Here is an 18,556-nt window from a genome sequence, read left to right on the forward strand (position 1 = left end):
AATAAATTTATTATAATAGAAATTTTTTACAGGTTTCGCGAGTTAAGAAATGCTAACACTTAAATATATACACTTGATAAAGCATAATTACCATAAAAGTTTCAGCTTATGTTTGACTTGATTCACCATTCTACATCCACGTTGTCCTCCCACAACGTTTACTTAAACAATCTTTGTTTAAAAATCACTAGTAGAGAGCTAAAGACATTTTACGACAGTACTGTTTACCTATGCAGTCCAATTTGTGCCACCGACTTTAATAATACTATATCGGAGTTACAAATACAATAACGTTGTTTCTTTAGCTTAGACATGAGTATTTAACCCATACTAATATTTTGTATTCGATTCCTCTCTCCTCTGTTATTGCTTGTACATTAGAAGAGAAAAGAAAAAACATATAAAAAATACAAGTGACTTGCAGTTCAATAGGTTAAGAGCATTCGTCATTACACTCGAAGTATGTTCAAGTCTTTTAGATATTAAAAATGGGCCTGAAGGTGCAATGTTTTTTCTATATGGGCTATCGGTCACGGGCCTTCAAATTTGTACAGTTTTCTTCTGGTCAGAAATCAACCCAAACAACTGAAGGTGCACGAATAATTACCCTGTACCCTCAAGGCACGCAGTCACTCCCCTTCAAAGTCCTGCGCGGGAACACGAATCCATCAAATCCCGCCAATCGAACCCGAAATTCCCAAACACGCCTTCCCATTTCCCCCCACTATATAAACCCTAACCCCCACTCCCTCACTCAAACCCTCAAAATCTCCCCGCCCAAAAAAAACCTAGATTCCCCAAATCAAACAACCCGAACGCTTCTTCCGACGACCCGGAAACGATGTTGGAGCTCCGACTGGTGCAGGGGTCGCTGCTGAAGAAGGTGCTGGAGTCCATCAAGGACCTGGTGAACGACGCCAACTTCGACTGCTCCTCCTCCGGCTTCTCCCTCCAGGCCATGGACTCCAGCCACGTGGCGCTCGTCGCCCTCCTCCTCAGATCCGAGGGCTTCGAGCACTACCGCTGCGACCGCAACATCTCCATGGGAATGAACCTCGGCAACATGTCCAAGATGCTCAAGTGCGCCGGAAATGATGACATCATCACCATCAAGGCCGACGATGGCAGTGACACGGTCACCTTCATGTTCGAAAGCCCCAGTATGTTCCTTCTTCCTCTTCCCCCGTTTTTGTATTTGGGTTTTTTTCCCCAATTGATTTGAGTCATTTGGGGTTAATTAATTTGGGATTTTTTTTTGCTATCAACTTTAATTATTGGCTGTTAATTTTCTTTTCTTTTTTTTTATTCTTTTTGTAAATTGCTTCTCTTGGATGCAAGAAATTGTAAGAAAGCAAACAGAAACAATTTTTTTTTTTTTTTTTTTTTTTTTTCAAATTTCTTTTCATGAATGTTGAATTTGGTACTGGATTTAATTGTCAGTTTCGCTCTTATTTGGTTAACCTGCTAATGTTTGGATTGCATTTAAGTAAATTCTGTTAATTCCGTGTTTGCCAATGTTTATTAATTCGTACCTCATTGATGTTCTACGATAGAGGCTGTTATTCTTTACTTGTATGGAAATATATATACACTCATATTTGGAGAAATTGAATTGTAAGTGATGAAAATTTTACTGACATCTTAATAAATCATCAGGAGACATTGTATCCGGTAGTTGTAATCGTTAATTGGAAGTTTTGCAAACAAGATTTTGGTTTTGTGATGGTTTATTACCATGCCCCAATTTTAGTTTTCTGTTTCATGTATTTGTTCGTCGTTTTGATTTTTGGGTGATGGATCACAGCACAAGATAAAATTTCTGATTTTGAGATGAAGCTGATGGATATTGATAGCGAGCACCTAGGAATTCCGGAGGCAGAATACCAGTCTATTGTGACGATGCCCTCAGCTGAGTTTGCTAGGATATGCAAGGACCTCAGTGGCATTGGTGACACAGGTACTATTTTTTCATCAGAGGATTCACGGTTATCTAAATTTGGTGTGTTTGTGTTGTGGATTTGTGAGTAATGGTTCGATATTGCTTGCAGTCGTGATATCGGTGACCAAGGAAGGTGTGAAGTTCTCCACAAGAGGGGATATAGGCACTGCTAACATTGTCTGTAGGCAGAACACTACAGTTGACAAGGTATATCGTCCTTACAAACGGATTAATTGGCAAGCTGCTTGTCTTTTGGTATTTTAATGCAATGTCTAACTTTGTTTATTTTTGTTTCTGATTTTTGGGAATTGCAGCCCGAAGAAGCAACGGTCATAAACATGAGCGAGCCAGTGTCGTTGACATTCGCTCTGAGGTACATGAACTCGTTCACAAAGGCAACCACATTGTCGAATACAGTCACAATCAGCTTGTCTTCTGAACTTCCAGTTGTGGTTGAGTACAAGATTGCAGAGATGGGCTATATTAGGTTCTACCTGGCTCCGAAGATAGAAGAAGACGATGAAGGCGAAACCAAGCCAGAAGTTTGAGTGTTCACACCACATCATCACCAGCATACTCTTTTGCTGACTTGAATTACTCGGTTTAAAAATCCAAGTAGCGGGATTTTCTCAATACTTCTCTGTTTGAGGTTTTTCTTGCTTTCTCTGTGACAATTAGTTAGCAGATGTGTAGTTTCGGAGTTTTCGAATCCGTTCCGTTAGGTAAAACAATGTTGTTTCTCCTGGTTTTTTTAGTTGATTTGTGGGTTGCATAATTAAGTTTAGTCTGCTAACTTACGTGGAGAGTCAAGGCACTGGTGTGTTTTGTTACCAAGAAGTTAGTCAAATTGACAAAATATCCGAGAGCAGAATTTAACACCAGGTACCAGACGATTGACACGTCATCTCTTGCAAATGCAATTGCTATTCCAACTACATCCTCCTTCAAAAGAGCTGCAGGGAGAAGAATTGCGACAGCTACAGGAGCAGTGTACATGAGCAGGTTCATAGAATTGCAGATTAATCAACGATTGTTAATCTTCCACGCGAGTGAAAACTAATACTTGCAAGACTCGTTTCCTCGTATTTCTTGTTAATAAATGTCAAAGTCAAATTAATTTTTGGTAACAAGCAATTCAAATTAATTAATTTTGTGCACTTTCTGTTGTTTTATTTCAACTGACGGTGCGAGGAAGTAGTGTCTGTCAACTAATTTTGTCATGCTTAATTTTGATTTATTTGACCTTAGTCACATGAGATCAAGGGCTCATTTGACGCTCAATAGAAAAAAAGCACTTGCAAACAAAATTTGCTTTTTTCCAAAAGCATTAACGTACTACACTACGCCCATGTCTAGAACACCTTAGCAAACTTAATTACAAATTCCATACTGCTCTTTACTCAGAGAGAAAACAAAGAAGAAAACACTCTGATAGCCAAAACAATGAAGCAGAAGAAGGATCGGTGAGCGGTGGACCATGTTGCTGAATATTTGTGATGTTAAAAGTATAAGCCGCGGCCTTTAGATGAAGAATATGAGGAGAAGAGAATTGTGAGGAGAAAACCTGAGAAACGTGATCAGTGTGATTGCCTCCAATCTTCACCAGCATAAAATGCATCGTCCCCAAGTTCTTCCTCAATTCGAAGCAACTGCAACAAAACTTGGCCCATCAGTTTCAAATCATGTATTTATCTGTTCCCAGAATGGTGGACACGGAAACTGAATCTTAAATAGAAGTTTACCTGGTTGTACTTGGCCAGCCGTTCGCCTCTGCAAGGAGCACCAGCTTTGATCTGACCTGTTGAGAGACCAACAGCTAAGTCGGCTATGAAGGAATCTTCAGTTTCACCACATCTATGAGACATGACCACTCCCCAGTGGGCATCCTTTGCCAGCTTCATCACTTCAATGATCTCGGTCAATGTTCCAATCTGGTTTATCTGATTTTGAATTGTAAAATTATCAGTTGCCTCTCCCTCATCTCTCATCCCAAAAAAAGCCATAACAGTAAATATCAGTATTAAAAATATCTCAAAACCGTTAAAATACCTTTATGAGTAGAGAATTGCAGGTGGACTCCTCTATAGCTCTCTTAATACGCTTTGGATTTGAAGTTATCAAGTCATCTCCAACTACCTGAAAAACCATATAGTCTTCCAGTTCAGACACTAACCATATCTCAGGTCTAAAGGAGAAAATACATGAGGCATCCAATAAAAAACAAACTTTTATATAGGCAGGATTCTAAATTGCTCAGCAACAGTCATAGGCAAGCCAACCGAATTATTCTTACAAGTTACCGACAGACGAGGTTGGATATTTATGATAATATCTAATAAAATTTGCAGTGTACTACGGCCTTAAACACAAGGATGTCAAACAAAAACAGTTACAGGCCCATATCTATCTATTTACTTCCTACATAGTTTTCTGTATGGAGGAACAAAACAAAAACGATCAATCCCTTATCTGGTCAAAGCTAATTCGGCAAAGAATGAAAGCACCAAGATACTAAATAAATATATCTCAGGAACAAAAGAAAAGTAAACAAACCTGACAAATTCCAAGACTAGAAAAGCGTTTAGTGTGTTCCCAGTCCTCTTTATCAAACGGATCTTCAACTGACACTATTGGGTACTCTGACACCCCAAACACAGGGAAGGCAGAAAAGGTAAGTCACAGTGCAAAATTGCAAACCAAATACACAAACATTGAGAAACAGAAAAGGAGAGACTGACTTACCACTACAAAGTTCTTTATACATCCCAATCATATCATCAGCCGACTTGAAATTTTGTCCCTTATCCGCTGATTTGTAATCCAGATCGTACTTTGTACCTGTATTCATGGGGAAAACAGAAAGGAAAATATTGTCATTAAATTATACATGAATTCATGTTGTTTTTGAAAAAGAATATAATTTTTAATCATTACTACAAGATCAATTAGCCTTGGATTTCCATCAAGAAAACATAAAATGCAATTATTTTCCCAAATTGCTGTTACAGAAAAAGACCAATTCTCAAGAAAGATCCATCACCTATGCAAAAGTCAGTAGCAGCAACATCAATTGCTAGTTTGATTTGGTCTTTATAATCTGTTCTACTTATCGCCTCTTTTACAAGATCCAAGACTTCTTTAACACTGCCAAGAGATATAGAAATAATTTTAAAAATGGCATATCTTCTAATTAGTTCAGAAGTTTCTCATAAGGCACAAAGTAACAGCCATTGCAAACAGCTTAAAAAAAAAAAACCTAAAACAATGTCTTTTAACGCATTTTAGGAACATCTAAGATGATTTTCCTCTTCCAAAGACTTATATCTCATTTTGGGAAGCCGTCATGGGGATTCATGAGGCAAAGAAATTAAAGAACACTACAGGTCACACAAAAAAGACTTGCCTCGAGATGTTGGGAGCAAAACCACCATCTTCACCAACATTACATCCATGTGCACCATATTTTTCTGTAATAACAGCCTGCTCTTTTTGTAAGCAATAATAGTCGTCAACAAAAACAATAATAGTTATCAATAAAACTGAGAGATGCTACTATGAAAACAAAGTGGGACATAATGGCATCGCCTTGTTCACATTTACAGAGAAGGGTCCTTTTCCAATTTCTTATGCTCATGGGATGCTGAGCTATTGACTTGATTATTTAAGCCAAATAAATTCCATGCATACTCCTATATTTGCCACTTGCGAGCAGCTATGAAGAGCCATGAAATTTATTTCAAGGATTACCATAATGGCATGATAAAACTGAAATCAGTACATACTCTGATATTTAACATTCGGAAAGGCACAAGTCACTTAAAATTTGGATGAAGTTTTCACTTTCAGAGCTAATTTTCATTGTCACTAATCTAGCTGAATATTTGTTGAAAATCTGGCACTAAATAAAGCTTTTAGGTCAAATTAATACTTACTAAAATAAGAAAAGTTGCGTTCCGGTCCATTGCAGTTTAAAACACAACAATGTGCTATATACTTTGCCACAAAAAATAAGGTTATTGCTTGTAGGAAATGAGTAACTCAACAGGTCTCATAAAATGGAAAAAAGATTTTTTTTTCTCATCATTAAAAGCATAGACGGAATGTAATCTCCAAAGTCAACAGTTGAGATGAAAAGTACCTTTAGGTGATGATAGGTTTCAGATCCCATTTGCAATGCCTCCTCAAACTTGCTAGCTCCAATTGGGAGAATCATAATTTCCTAAAAATTTCAAGTCAAGTTTAATTATAAGGACATGCACACAAAAATTTGAAGCGTTCATGCTTAAAAAATCTATATTGAGACCTACGTAAGCAGCTTCAGCAGGCATATAAAAAATTGTTATAGGAGGAACCAAGGAGAGCATTAAGCAGTCGTTACTGACACAATCAATTCATAGAGAAGTATTTCACCAGTGAATTCGACTGTAGTCTCCCAATAGCCAATTTCAAATATTTAAAATGTTAAGCTCATTTTTAGTAAAAATGCCACACTTTCATGATGTCAACACAAGTTACCCACATCAACCAAATGATCCAAATATTGAAACCCCTCTCCCCGCATACATTATAACCGAAATAAAAGAATTGGTAAATACATATCTATAGATTCAAGCTTACCAGAGCATACCTGAATGGCCAGATTATTCCCAGCACGCTTTCCTCCACTAATAACAGTAAAAGCAGGGACAGGCAGGGTCAGGTGGCCTTTTCCAGAAAGGTCAGCAATATGTTTGTACAGTGGAACCTGATGTTAATCTTTACTCAGACACTTTCGAGAAAAAAGTATACAAATTTTAGCAATACTAATAGAAAAATAGTCATGCCCGACTACCTCCTTTTGAGCAGCTCCAGCTTTGCAAGCAGCAATTGACACAGCCAATATGGCATTTACTCCAAGTTCGCTCTGATAGATGATTTGATTATAATTATAAATCCAAAATCATAAATAAAAAGTAATATTACAAATGCTTAATAATAATAATTTATATTTTTTATAGCTAGACAAGGAGGGTCATAGCATACTACCAGACAACATACTAGATAACAGAAATGCAATTTCCTGAAAGCACCGATATATATTAGCAACAAATTCTCAAACAGCTCAATTACATCAAGTTGCACTGAAAAACGAAAAACGTTACCTTCTTTTCTGTTTTATCGAGGGCCATCATTGCCTGATCAATCTGAGACTGAAGTGTAGGATCCATACCCACCAATGCTTCAGATATTTTCTCATTGACATTCTTAACAGCTTTACTCACACTATTTCCAAGATATAATCCTTGTCCCCAACTCGCAGTTCAATAGCCTCGTACCTGGTTTCAACAAATCCCCCCCTTGATGATTGTTCTCAGAATCATATACTTTTGAACGAGATTGACCTCAAATAGCATTGTCTACTAGAGGCATAACAAATATAGTTACTTAATAGCAATGCTCTTGATCAATGCAATTACAAATCAATTTCTGAGTCATACAAAGCATTTCTACACGCAATTGTACAAAAAAATGCAATTCAATTGAAGCAAAAGGTCTTATGTTTTCGAACAAATACAATTCTCGGCAGCCAAACAACACACACACAAACCACAGAGAGCTTACATTCCAGAAGCATCAGAGCTAGGAGCCGAAGCACGAAACATTCCTTTGTTAGTGTGGAGGTCGACTTCAACGGTAGGAATTCCTCTGCTATCGAGGATCTGTCGAGCTTTGAACTTCGTTATCACTGAAGGAACCGCTTTCTTCATATGATTCGACTGCGTAATTCAATTCAAGAACAAAGAAAAACAACAAAATCATTTCACAGCTCAAACAAAACCAATCAAGAAACTACAACTTCCCTTTCTTTCCAAAAACTTTCCTGCATATTCATTTTCCGAGTAACCAAACAGAATCACAGACGAGAGCGAGAGCAGAGATTTACGATGAAGAGGACGGGATCGGAGGCCTTAGCCCTAACGGCGGCATTGACGGCGTCTTCAATTTTCCGAGAGAGCATGTGTTTATCCAAGTAATCTTGCACCGGCATTTCTTCTTCTTTTTAATTTCGGTCGCCGGCCGAAACAGCGGCGGTTTTTAGTTGGCCTACAATCCGACCTGGTCTGACTGAACCCGTTTGACCGGGCATAACCAAACTAGCCCACGATTCAACCCGTTTTCAGTGAAACTGGCCTACTATTCGACCCGGCCCAACCAAAACTCCACTATGCGACCCAGTCCAGATTCGCAAACCTGATCACGGGAAATGAAAAATCTGTATTTTAAAAAAGTTACCGAAAATTACAAGCTAAAAAATATTATATTTCAGCATCTGTCTTCTTTCGACTTGACTCGATTATAAAAAAAAAAAACATATTTGCCCGGTTGATTTCGTAGCCTTTTCAGCTTGAATTAGTAAGACTTTAGGGTTTTTTACACCCAGTGCCCTAAAGCTTTATGGTTTATGAGTTATTGACTTAAAGCTCATTACATGAGTTGGATTGAAAGCTAAGGAAATTAGCATTGCACGACCACTACTATGTGCATAAGCAACAAATTAAACAAGTCCTGATGTTGAAATATTGATATCAAGCAGATTACTCATATCAGGCCAAACAGCTCAACATCATGAGTACATTTAACCTAAAAACATGGAATTTGAAGATCGAACATGTTCATATAAATCTTCTGAGTCGTAGTAATGGATGAAGGTGATGAAAACACAAAGACTTGAGAGAAGTCAGCTGAAGGTGAAATAGTACGGAAATATATCATGAGTGATTAGTTGCTTAATTAGGAAGACACCTACATCTGAGGCGAAATGAGATGGAACGTATAACAAAAATAATATCATCTCTCGAAGCAGTTATGGCAGAGACAGAGTAACAATTAAGAATTAATTTTCAGGTCAGCATTAACATAACACATAACAAGCAGATTGAACCCGTCCAGACAGATCAACACTGCAAGTATAATTAAAATTTAAAAGCATGGAATTCAAATATATTACCTTTTCTAAGAAGATATCGAAGACAAAAAGTTGTACGGAAACAGAAGAAGAAGCGTCACCACCCTGCATTAGATAACCAAGCTTTAGCTTTTGAAAAGAAGTGAGGATCACTTGACGGTTTCATCACCTGCAGATTCATTACTTAGCTACGAAGAAATTTACGATTTCATCGTATCTGCAGGTTCGAAGCTCTGAAAATAAGTATAGCATCATGACTTTAACTCCAGCTAGCCAGGTGTTAACAGAATATCCAAAAGAGACAGCAAAGGCTGTTGGTATTTGACAGTTTACTAACTCAATACCAAAATATGTGGGTGATAAGTTTACAAACTCTATCACACCTCTTTCACTTTGCACTCTCAAATAAAATTGGACAAAGAAAGAAATAGAGAAAGGAGGGAAGCAACAAGCTTTGGCAAAACACTTGGACTTTGATATATGAAAAAAGTTTACAAACTGTTGGAATAAGAAAGCTTACAAGCTTCTTCACAATTGGAAGTGGGATTCGGATGGGATGATTTACAATGCTTGAGAACTTGGGTATTTATAGCAAACAAAATGATTAAACTAAGATTATTTATTACCACACAAAACACATTAATTGCACCTAATAATTTTTATTCAACCATACCTAACATTGCCTAACTTTCCATGCCTAACTTTGACATTGATTTTCAACAACAGCTAGCAGCAACTTGTTTTGATTTGAATTTCCAACACACCTCCTCAAATCAAAACGCCTTCATTCGTAGCATTTCACGCAGTAGCCGGAATGTTTCAATTGGCAATGGCTTTGTGAAGATGTCTGCCACTTGTTCCTTGGTGTGACAGTAGACAAGTTCAATTGTCTTTTGCTTCACATGGTCCCTTAGAAAATGGAACCTGGTATCAATGTGCTTGCTCCTTCCATGTTGAACAGGATTCTTTGCAAGTTTGATTGCAGACACGTTATCTACGTGAATCACAGTCGATTCCACTTGTGGATGACACACTGACTTCAACAGATTTCTTAACCAAATTGCCTCACACACGGTTGAGGCTACAGCAACATACTCGGCTTCACATGATGACAAAGCAACAATTGATTGCTTCTTTGAAGTCCATGAGAAAGCTGTTGATCCTAGAAAAAACACATAGCCAGTTGTGCTTTTCCTTTCATCTTGGTCACCTCCCCAATCACTATCTGAATAACCAAATAATTTTGCATCTTCACCAAAATTATAAAATAGACCATAGTTTAGAGTACGTCTTATGTACCTCAAAATTCTCTTGGCGGCCAGCCAATGAGACTCCCTTCGTGTTTCCATGTATCGACTCACGAGTCCAACACCATAAACTATATCAGGTCTTGTGATTGTAAGGTACCTTAGGCTTCCAACGAGGCTTTTGTACACTGTTGAGTTTACAAACTCACCCTCTCCTCTTTTGGACAGCTTCAATCCAGTTGCGACTGGGGTATTGACAGTGTTGCACTTGTCCATATTGAACTTCTTCAATATGTCTCTCATGTACCTTTGTTGAGAGATGTAGATACCATCACTTTCTTGCTTCACTTCTATGCCAAGAAAGTATGACATTAATCCATTGTCAGTCATCTCGAATTCACTGAACATGGATTGCTTGAACTCATGGAACATTGCCTCATTGTTTCCTGTAAACAATAAATCATCTACATAGAGACAAATAATTAAGAACTCCCCTTTTTCACCATTCTTTCATGTAAACTGAATGCTCGTATGGACATTTCTGAAATCCATTTTGGTGAAGGTAGTTGTCGATCCTTGAGTTCCAAGCTCGTGGTGCTTGCTTGAGGCCGTACAAAGCCTTCTTCAAACGATACACCTTATCTTCTTCTCCTTGTACTTGGAAGCCTTCCGGTTGTTCCACGTACACTTCTTCCTCAAGTACTCCATTAAGGAAGGCTGACTTGACATCTAGTTGATAAATTTTCCATTTATGATGTGCGGCAAGAGAGATTAGCAATCTTACCGTGTCAAGTCTCGCAACTGGAGCATAGACTTCATCATAGTCCACTCCATACTTCTGTTTGTAGCCCTTTGCTACAAGCCTTGATTTGTATCGATCCACACTCCCATCTGCAGTGCGTTTGATCTTGTAAACCCACTTGACACCAATAACCTTCTGATTTGGTGGGAGCTTTGTCAGCTCCCAAGTGTCATTCTTCTCGATGGCATGGATCTCTTCTTCCATGGCTTTCTTCCAACAATCTTCTTCCACAGCTTCATTGAATGAGAAAGGCTCGTGGTCTACATACAAGCAGAAAAGGTTGGTTTCTTCTTCTTCTTCTTGTCCATAAATCTCTGTGAGACTCCTTAACCTCACTGGAGTTGAGGAGCTGCTTTCCTCACTAGATGTAGGACCACTCCTTGCAATTCTGTGCACTGGAGTTGTTGTGATTGTTTGAGCAGGCTGTTGCTCAATCGGTGGTACAACTTCTGGTTCTTCAAAATCAGTGGAGACGATCTTCTCTTTACTGACTTCTTTGTTGTTCCACGTCCATGTCTCTTCCTCACTGAAGATGACATCTCTACTAACCACTAGTTTGCCAGTTAGTGGGTTGTAGAGCTTGTATGCCTTGGACTCTTCACTATAGCCCACAAACACACACTTCTCACCTCTATCATCAAGTTTCCTCCTCTTGGCTTCTGGAACTTGAGCATATGCAACACACCCAAAAATTCTTAGGTGTGTAACATTCGGCTTGTATCCACTCCAAGCCTCTTGTGGTGTCATCCTCTTGACACTCTTTGTTGGACATCGATTCAACAAATAAATCGAACAAGCTACAGCTTCTGCCCATAACTCTTTTGGCAAATTCTTCTCCTTAAGCATGGACCTTGTCATGTCAAGGATGGTTCGATTCTTTCTTTCGGCTATCCCATTTTGCTGTGGGGTATAGGCAGCAGTAAGTTGATGCCTAATTCCTTGCTCCTTGCAGTATGCTTGGAAAGCATTGGAGGTGTACTCTCCACCTCTATCTGATCTCACAGCCACAAGCTTGTGGTTACTTTCTGCCTCTGTGAGTGCCTTAAACTCCTTGAAAATTTTTAGGGCAGCTGACTTCTCCTTGAGCAAATAGACCCAAGTCTTTCTACTGAAATCATCAATGAAGGTAATAAAATACCTATTACCTCCATAAGACATGGGATCCAATGGACCACATATATCTGTGTGCACCAACTGCAGTGGTGCCTTTGCTCTCCATGTATCACCAACAGGGAACGATAGTCGTGCTTGCTTGCCAAACACACAACCTTCACATACTTGGCGTGTGGCTTCAATCTGGGGTAGACCACGAACCATTCCTCCACTTGACAGCAACTTTAGGCTATTGAAATTAAGATGGCCAAATCGAAGATGCCATTTCCATGACTCATCTTCCATTACACCGATGTTGCAGCTTCCAATCTTTGTGTTCAAATTCAACGGAAACATCCGGTTCTTTGACATTCGAACACGTGCAATAAGCTTTCTCCTTGCATTCCTGAGAGTGAGAAACATGTTCTCCATATGTATAATGTACCCTTTCTGGAGCAGTTGACCAATGCTCAGAATGTTGCTCTTCATACCTGGTATGTAGTAGGTATCGGAGATGTATTCTTCTCTTCCATCCTTCTGGATGATCTTGATCTTCCCTTTGCCTTCAACTGGCAACTTTGAGGAGTCACCAAGACTTACAGATCCATAGGCCCCTTTTTTGAGTTCGGTAAAAAACTCCTTCTTTCCACACATGTGATTGCTTGCACCAGAGTCCAAATACCAAACATCTTGTTGGCTACTGAAATCATGGTGTGCTAGTAAGACTGTAAGTTCTTCATCAGTATTTCCACTTGATTCTGCCATGTTGACATGCTCACCATTTTTATGTGAACATTCATTGGCATAATGTCCATATTGCTTACAGTTGTGACACTGGATATGCGCCTTTCCTCGAGTAGATCTCCACTCCTGAGACTGACCTTGATTTTGTACATAGCCTCGACCTCTTCCTCGGGCTCGTCCTCGGCTACGGTTGGATGAGCTCCCACGACGTGAGTTCCATTGCCCACGACCTTTATTTGGTTTGTCAATATTCAACTTTGACTCCAAAGCTTGCTCTAGCGTTGTGGGGCTTGCATTCTTCTGAATGCGTTGCTCGTGAACTAGGAGGGATCCTAGTAGCTCTTCTGCGCTCATCACCTCCAAATCCTTGGATTCCTCAATGGCAGTCACCACATGCTCAAACTTAGATGTGAGTGACCGGAGTATCTTCTCCACAACTCGTACTTCATCGAGTCTCTCGCCATTTCTCCTCATCTGATTTACTATCACAATGAGCCTTGAGTGATAGTCGGAGATGCTCTCCCCTTCATTCATATGAGCAGTTTCAAAATCTACTCGAAGTGATTGTAACCTCACTTTCTTGACTCGATCTACTCCTTTGTAGATTGTACTGAGTGTATCCCATACTTGCTTGCTCGTTGTTGCTTCTGCAACCTTCTCGAACGTTGAATCTTCCAAACCCTGGTATAGAAGATACAGCGCCTTTTGGTCCTTCTTTCGTAAGTCCTTGAGAGTGTTCCTTTGATCCGCAGTATATACGGCTTCTTGCTCGGCAGTTGGTACAACATACCCACTACTGACAACTTCCCATAGCTCCTGTGATCCAAACAATGCTTTGAATTGGATGCACCATCTTTCATAATTTTCTTTCTTCAATGTGGGAACTTGGAGTTGCACTAAGTTGGACGCCATAACTGCTGCACCTGCCAGAATGGTATTCTGGCTCTGATACCAATTGTTGGTATTTGACAGTTTACTAACTCAATACCAAAATATGTGGGTGATAAGTTTACAAACTCTATCACACCTCTTTCACTTTGCACTCTCAAATAAAATTGGACAAAGAAAGAAATAGAGAAAGGAGGGAAGCAACAAGCTTTGGCAAAACACTTGGACTTTGATATATGAAAAAAGTTTACAAACTGTTGGAATAAGAAAGCTTACAAGCTTCTTCACAATTGGAAGTGGGATTCGGATGGGATGATTTACAATGCTTGAGAACTTGGGTATTTATAGCAAACCAAATGATTAAACTAAGATTATTTATTACCACACAAAACACATTAATTGCACCTAATAATTTTTATTCAACCATACCTAACATTGCCTAACTTTCCATGCCTAACTTTGACATTAATTTTCAACAACAGCTAGCAGCAACCTGTTTTGATTTGAATTTCCAACAAAGGCAACCTAATGAGTTTGCTCAAACTATAGTTCAATTTTGGCAAAGGCCTCTAATTAGTCTTTTTGTAAGAGAGATTGATGCATTTGATAGCTAACTGTGACTACAACTGATAAGTTCTACTAGGGGTCAAGCATTGATATCCCTAGCACTGACATAAGAAAATATTTCATCATCCTCATTCCTCATATCTCCAAACACTAGAGGATCATAAATATATGAGGGTTAGTATTATTTTTTGCTTATTTAAACACACGGAAAGCATTTTTGTGCCTTTTGATTTAGTATTAATCTTTATAGACACAATTGTTCGTGTTTTAGAGCAAAAGAAATGTCAAAAGCTTTGAACCTGATTCTCTCTATAAAGATATATTTTGGGACGTCTTAAGCTTTAAAAAGATACATTTTGAGCATATTTTGAGGAAGGTTGCTTTTGAGGATTTGTTGGGAACGTCTTAAGCTTTACAAAATACATTTTGGGACAAAATTGGAGTTGATTTGATTAGTCAAAAATCTGATTCTATCTACCGTCCGAATTTGACTTTAAATAGAAAACCTTTTATTTCTTATTTTATTATTTTACTTATTCTAGATTTATTAGAAAGCCTTGTTTAGTTGGAGATAAGGAATAAAGCACTATAAATATGGTGTATCGTGTATGAGAGTTCTCGATGCATTAATTTGGAGAACTTGACTAGGCTTTGACGATTTGTTTTCTTGTTTCAATGTGTTTTCTATCCTTATTCTTAATAATATTTTTGTTATGAATCTGCGTAACTAACTTTCTTTTACTAGGGTGAGGCCACCGGTCTTATGTAGTTTCTTTCTTTTCAATTCACTTATTATATTATGCATGTAAGTTTTGAATTGATAATCATTGTGTTTAAACTATCTTTGCGTCTTGATGCTTGATCATCGTTAGGATATTTCGAAAAGTAATTTGATGCAATTTTAGTCAGAAGGTTCCTAAACTTGACTATGGCTTCTTGTGATTAATAATTGTAAGTTCACTAGGGCGAACACCATGTCTAAAGGATTGCATGATTTTTCAAAGGGTTTTCATAAAACATAATGAGTTTTTCATGCTCATATTTGATCCGAACATCCTGATAGATTCCAAGTTTGATATTCGTTCTAGATTATAGATTCAAGTAAAACCTATTTTAGGAAAACCTAACCTTCAATATATGCGTGGGTAATTTATAAGTAACTGGGAGAACAATGTAGGATAAGGTGACAGTGGAATCATAGTGCATTTTAAATTGATTTTCCAAACCATTTTCTTTTAGTTTATTTTACTTTTGCGGATTTCTTTAAAATTGTTTTTAATTAGTTTTTAATTTTTAATTTAATTTAATTTAATTTAATTTTTATCATTTCAAGTCACAATTTCAATTTCTTTGTTTCAATAATTAATTAAGAATTAGTTTTAAATATAATTTATTTTTAGTAATCCCTGGAGCATTTATACTACAACTATCTTATACTTTACTTAAAAGTAGTATTTTTTTACGTTTTTATCCACACTTTGTGCATGTACCAAAAATCCTATCAACCATAACATTGCGACCGCTACGTGGTGTTTTCATTCCAATCTACCGATGTTACAACATATGTTTTATTTAGTATACTATTTTCAAAATATAAAATTATTGTCCACTCATGTTGTAATAAAATGAAACTAGAACATTCGAACTTGCCCACACACGCAAACACCAATCCCAAGTTTGCACAATCATGAAAACATTACAGTCCTGTTGGAAACAACCAAAAAAAAAAAAATTCATTATATCCTATCCTCTTCATCTTATATAACCAAGCTCTGGTTTTGCTTGATATGGCTCGCTAATGAAGGCATTTGTTAGGGCAGAGTCACTAGCAAAAGAAACCACCAGAAGATTCAAAGCCTGCAAACAAATAAGGAATATTTCAGGAGTCATCAGCAACTATTTAATTAGCTTCCAAAATTCATTAAAACCAAGTCTTTGCCTAATGCCCTCAAGTGCTTAAAAAACCCTGCAAGTTAATATAAGGATTCTTTTAGTATAGGCAATCGAAAATTATAAATGACAACTCACCTCCTTCTTGCCCATAAGCACAACTCTTTTTTCAGTGTCAGTGAAGGGTACATTCAATTTGTCAAGAACAGACAGCTCAAAGATTGTAGATATCGGTCTTACAACCAGATTGTCAGTTACTGTGAAAAACGCCGGTCCTTTTAAAAATCCTCCAGCACTGGAGACGAGATTTGTGGGTTCGATTTTAAATGACTCCGATGAGCTATTAGAAGGGATAAGGGAACAATCGGTAGTTAGCCTGCTGTTGAGATAATAATATGAGGCTACCTCAATCCCTAAAAGACTGTTGTAGCAAAAATCAGGATCCAGCTTCGGATTGACTAGCATTTCCTTGTGATGATTTGACTTCAAGTATTGTGCATCGAGATCTTGGACGCTCCGGTGCAAATGATCAATGCATCCCTTCAGAGACCCATCCTGTATCTGCTTTGCTACAAACCCAAGTGGCAGAGTTAGGAAACTGAAAAGTAAATTAACAAAATCCTCCCCGGCTTCTGCGTAGCAAACAATGTTCTTGGATTTGCAAACTATCAGCTTAATAGAAATGTTGTCTTCTTCCGTCAGCACTGTCTCTCCTACTGTTTGAGGATCAATGTGTATGGCTTGATTATTATTTTCATTGCTCTGTTTGGCCACGGGTTTATGCTTCAGCAGAGTTTCGGTCAACGGTGTCTTTGATACTAAGGAGCTTATAAGTAAATTCATAACCTGGGGAAAAAAATCACGTCAGAAATCACCACTGCAATTTTAACGAAAAGTTAATTAAGGCACGCATAAATCAACAATTGAGTACCTCATCAACTCCAATATTCAAATTCAACTCCTCGATAGTATTCCTATTGGTGACTCCAAGATTGGTAAATAAAGAACTGATTGATTCGCTAAAAGGGGAGATCAGTTGTAAATCATCGGTAATCAGAAGCCTGGCTCGCTCTTTTACAAAGGCGCTTGCAACATCCACAGAAAATGTGATCTCCTCATACTTGTAATAGTAGCTGCAGGCTGCACACTGTCTATCACCTAAGTTAAAACGGAATAACTTTCTTGTGGTCTGCCGCTTCAGGCAGTTAGAGCATCCAAAGTACCGTGTTGGCTTGGCATTGTGATCAATTTGCAATACAAGGTTCTTGCAATGAGATTCAGCCGCGTTGCGGGGAAGCAACAACATTTCTCTACATGCATCTGACCGCAACTCAGTTACGTCAATTTCCTCCACACTTGAATACAAATTGTTCATGCATCCTATTTCCACTGGTGCTGAATGCTCACGACCAAGCTTGATTATTGTTCCTAAGGGGATTGTCAAGAAACTTAGAAGAACATCGATAAAAGCATTGCCGGACTCTATGAAGATAATTTTGTTGCTCCCCTTATCCACCAAAGCCTTCAAGTTTATCTTATTCTCCATAGTCGGACTCTTATTCTCCATAGTCGGACTAGCTAGGTTGCCTTTTTTACCCTTCTCTGCAGAATTCAGTAAGTAAAGTGGCACACTATTTCCTGCTGAACATGAAAGGAGCAAGTGAGAAATCAAAATTTGCAGTATTAAGTTTCATAAGTAGGCAGATGTTGTATGAGGAAGAGGGATAGAGAAACGTAGGAGAGTGGAGAGGTTTTTAAAACTTGAAAAGACTCTTCTAATTTCTGATTTCTTTTCTCACACAAAACTCACTACATGGCTTTTATAGCCACTACAATACATCATCATTTATTTAGGTAATTATAAGGTTCTTGAACATTGAAACATCTAGAGAAATCATGATTAACTCTAGAAATTCCAAACATCACAACTCTAGAACTTCTATCCTTTCTTATTCCTGATTTATGACTCTTTCATGTAACTGAAATTTGGTTTAACCTTCCAACAGATGTTATGCAGATAACAAACACGATTCATATCTAAAAAACCCGAATGCAGAATATAATTGTAAATATATTCCACCTCCTACAACTGATGAGTGATTAGATGGAACGTATAACAAAAATAATACGATCTCTAGAAGCAGTTATGGCAGAGACGGTATAACAATGAGCAATTAAATTCCAGATCAGTATTAACATAATACATATCAAGAAGATTGAACAAGTCCAGACGGATCAAAACTGCAAGTACAATTAAAATTTAAAAATATGGAATTCAAATATCAAACCTTTTTGTGTAAAACTGCGAAGCTGAAGTAATGGGTGAAGTTAATGAGAAGACAGAGACTTATAAAGCAGGCTCAGCTTTAAGTAATACACAAGTGCGAGACGATTGCAAGGGGGTGCATATGTTATGGCCCAGCATTTTAGCTTTTGCTTTT

At 38.0% G+C, this 18,556-nt stretch overlaps 2 protein-coding genes and 1 pseudogene across 4 annotated transcripts; 1 reads left to right on the forward strand and 2 right to left on the reverse strand.

Annotated features, from left to right (window-relative positions):
- Positions 1 to 742: 742 nt before the first annotated feature.
- Positions 743 to 2,714, forward strand: LOC137742572 (DNA sliding clamp PCNA). Its single transcript, XM_068482478.2, has 4 exons — positions 743 to 1,160; positions 1,805 to 1,957; positions 2,049 to 2,146; positions 2,254 to 2,714. The coding sequence occupies exons 1-4, from the start codon at positions 842 to 844 to the stop codon at positions 2,485 to 2,487; spliced, it is 804 nt and encodes a 267-aa protein (XP_068338579.2). The 5' UTR covers positions 743 to 841; the 3' UTR covers positions 2,488 to 2,714.
- A 427-nt stretch (positions 2,715 to 3,141) lies between these two features.
- On the reverse strand, positions 3,142 to 8,091 carry LOC137743153 (cytosolic enolase 3-like; annotated as a pseudogene). Its single transcript, XR_015953461.1, has 13 exons — positions 7,863 to 8,091; positions 7,541 to 7,695; positions 7,081 to 7,254; positions 6,771 to 6,842; positions 6,567 to 6,683; positions 6,078 to 6,158; positions 5,343 to 5,419; positions 4,980 to 5,083; positions 4,682 to 4,777; positions 4,493 to 4,578; positions 3,989 to 4,075; positions 3,682 to 3,879; positions 3,142 to 3,588 (listed from the first exon to the last, which is right to left on the reverse strand). The product of XR_015953461.1 is annotated as a cytosolic enolase 3-like (transcript).
- Positions 8,092 to 15,817: 7,726 nt separating this feature from the next.
- LOC137743690 (uncharacterized) lies at positions 15,818 to 18,556 on the reverse strand. Of its 2 annotated transcripts, none has more exons than XM_088679722.1 (4): positions 18,404 to 18,556; positions 17,047 to 17,753; positions 16,254 to 16,961; positions 15,818 to 16,082 (listed from the first exon to the last, which is right to left on the reverse strand). In XM_088679722.1, exons 2-4 carry the CDS (start codon positions 17,680 to 17,682, stop codon positions 15,978 to 15,980), a joined length of 1,449 nt encoding a protein of 482 aa, XP_088535848.1. In that variant the 5' UTR covers positions 17,683 to 17,753; positions 18,404 to 18,556; the 3' UTR covers positions 15,818 to 15,977. The 2 variants fall into 2 exon arrangements, with proteins under 2 accessions (XP_088535848.1, XP_088535847.1); XM_088679721.1 differs by having other exon boundaries at positions 17,047 to 17,756.

The sequence above is a fragment of the Pyrus communis genome, chromosome 11 (genome assembly GCF_041283825.1).
Source record: "Pyrus communis isolate YQ-2024b chromosome 11, ASM4128382v1, whole genome shotgun sequence".
Taxonomy (NCBI): Eukaryota; Viridiplantae; Streptophyta; class Magnoliopsida; order Rosales; family Rosaceae; genus Pyrus; species Pyrus communis.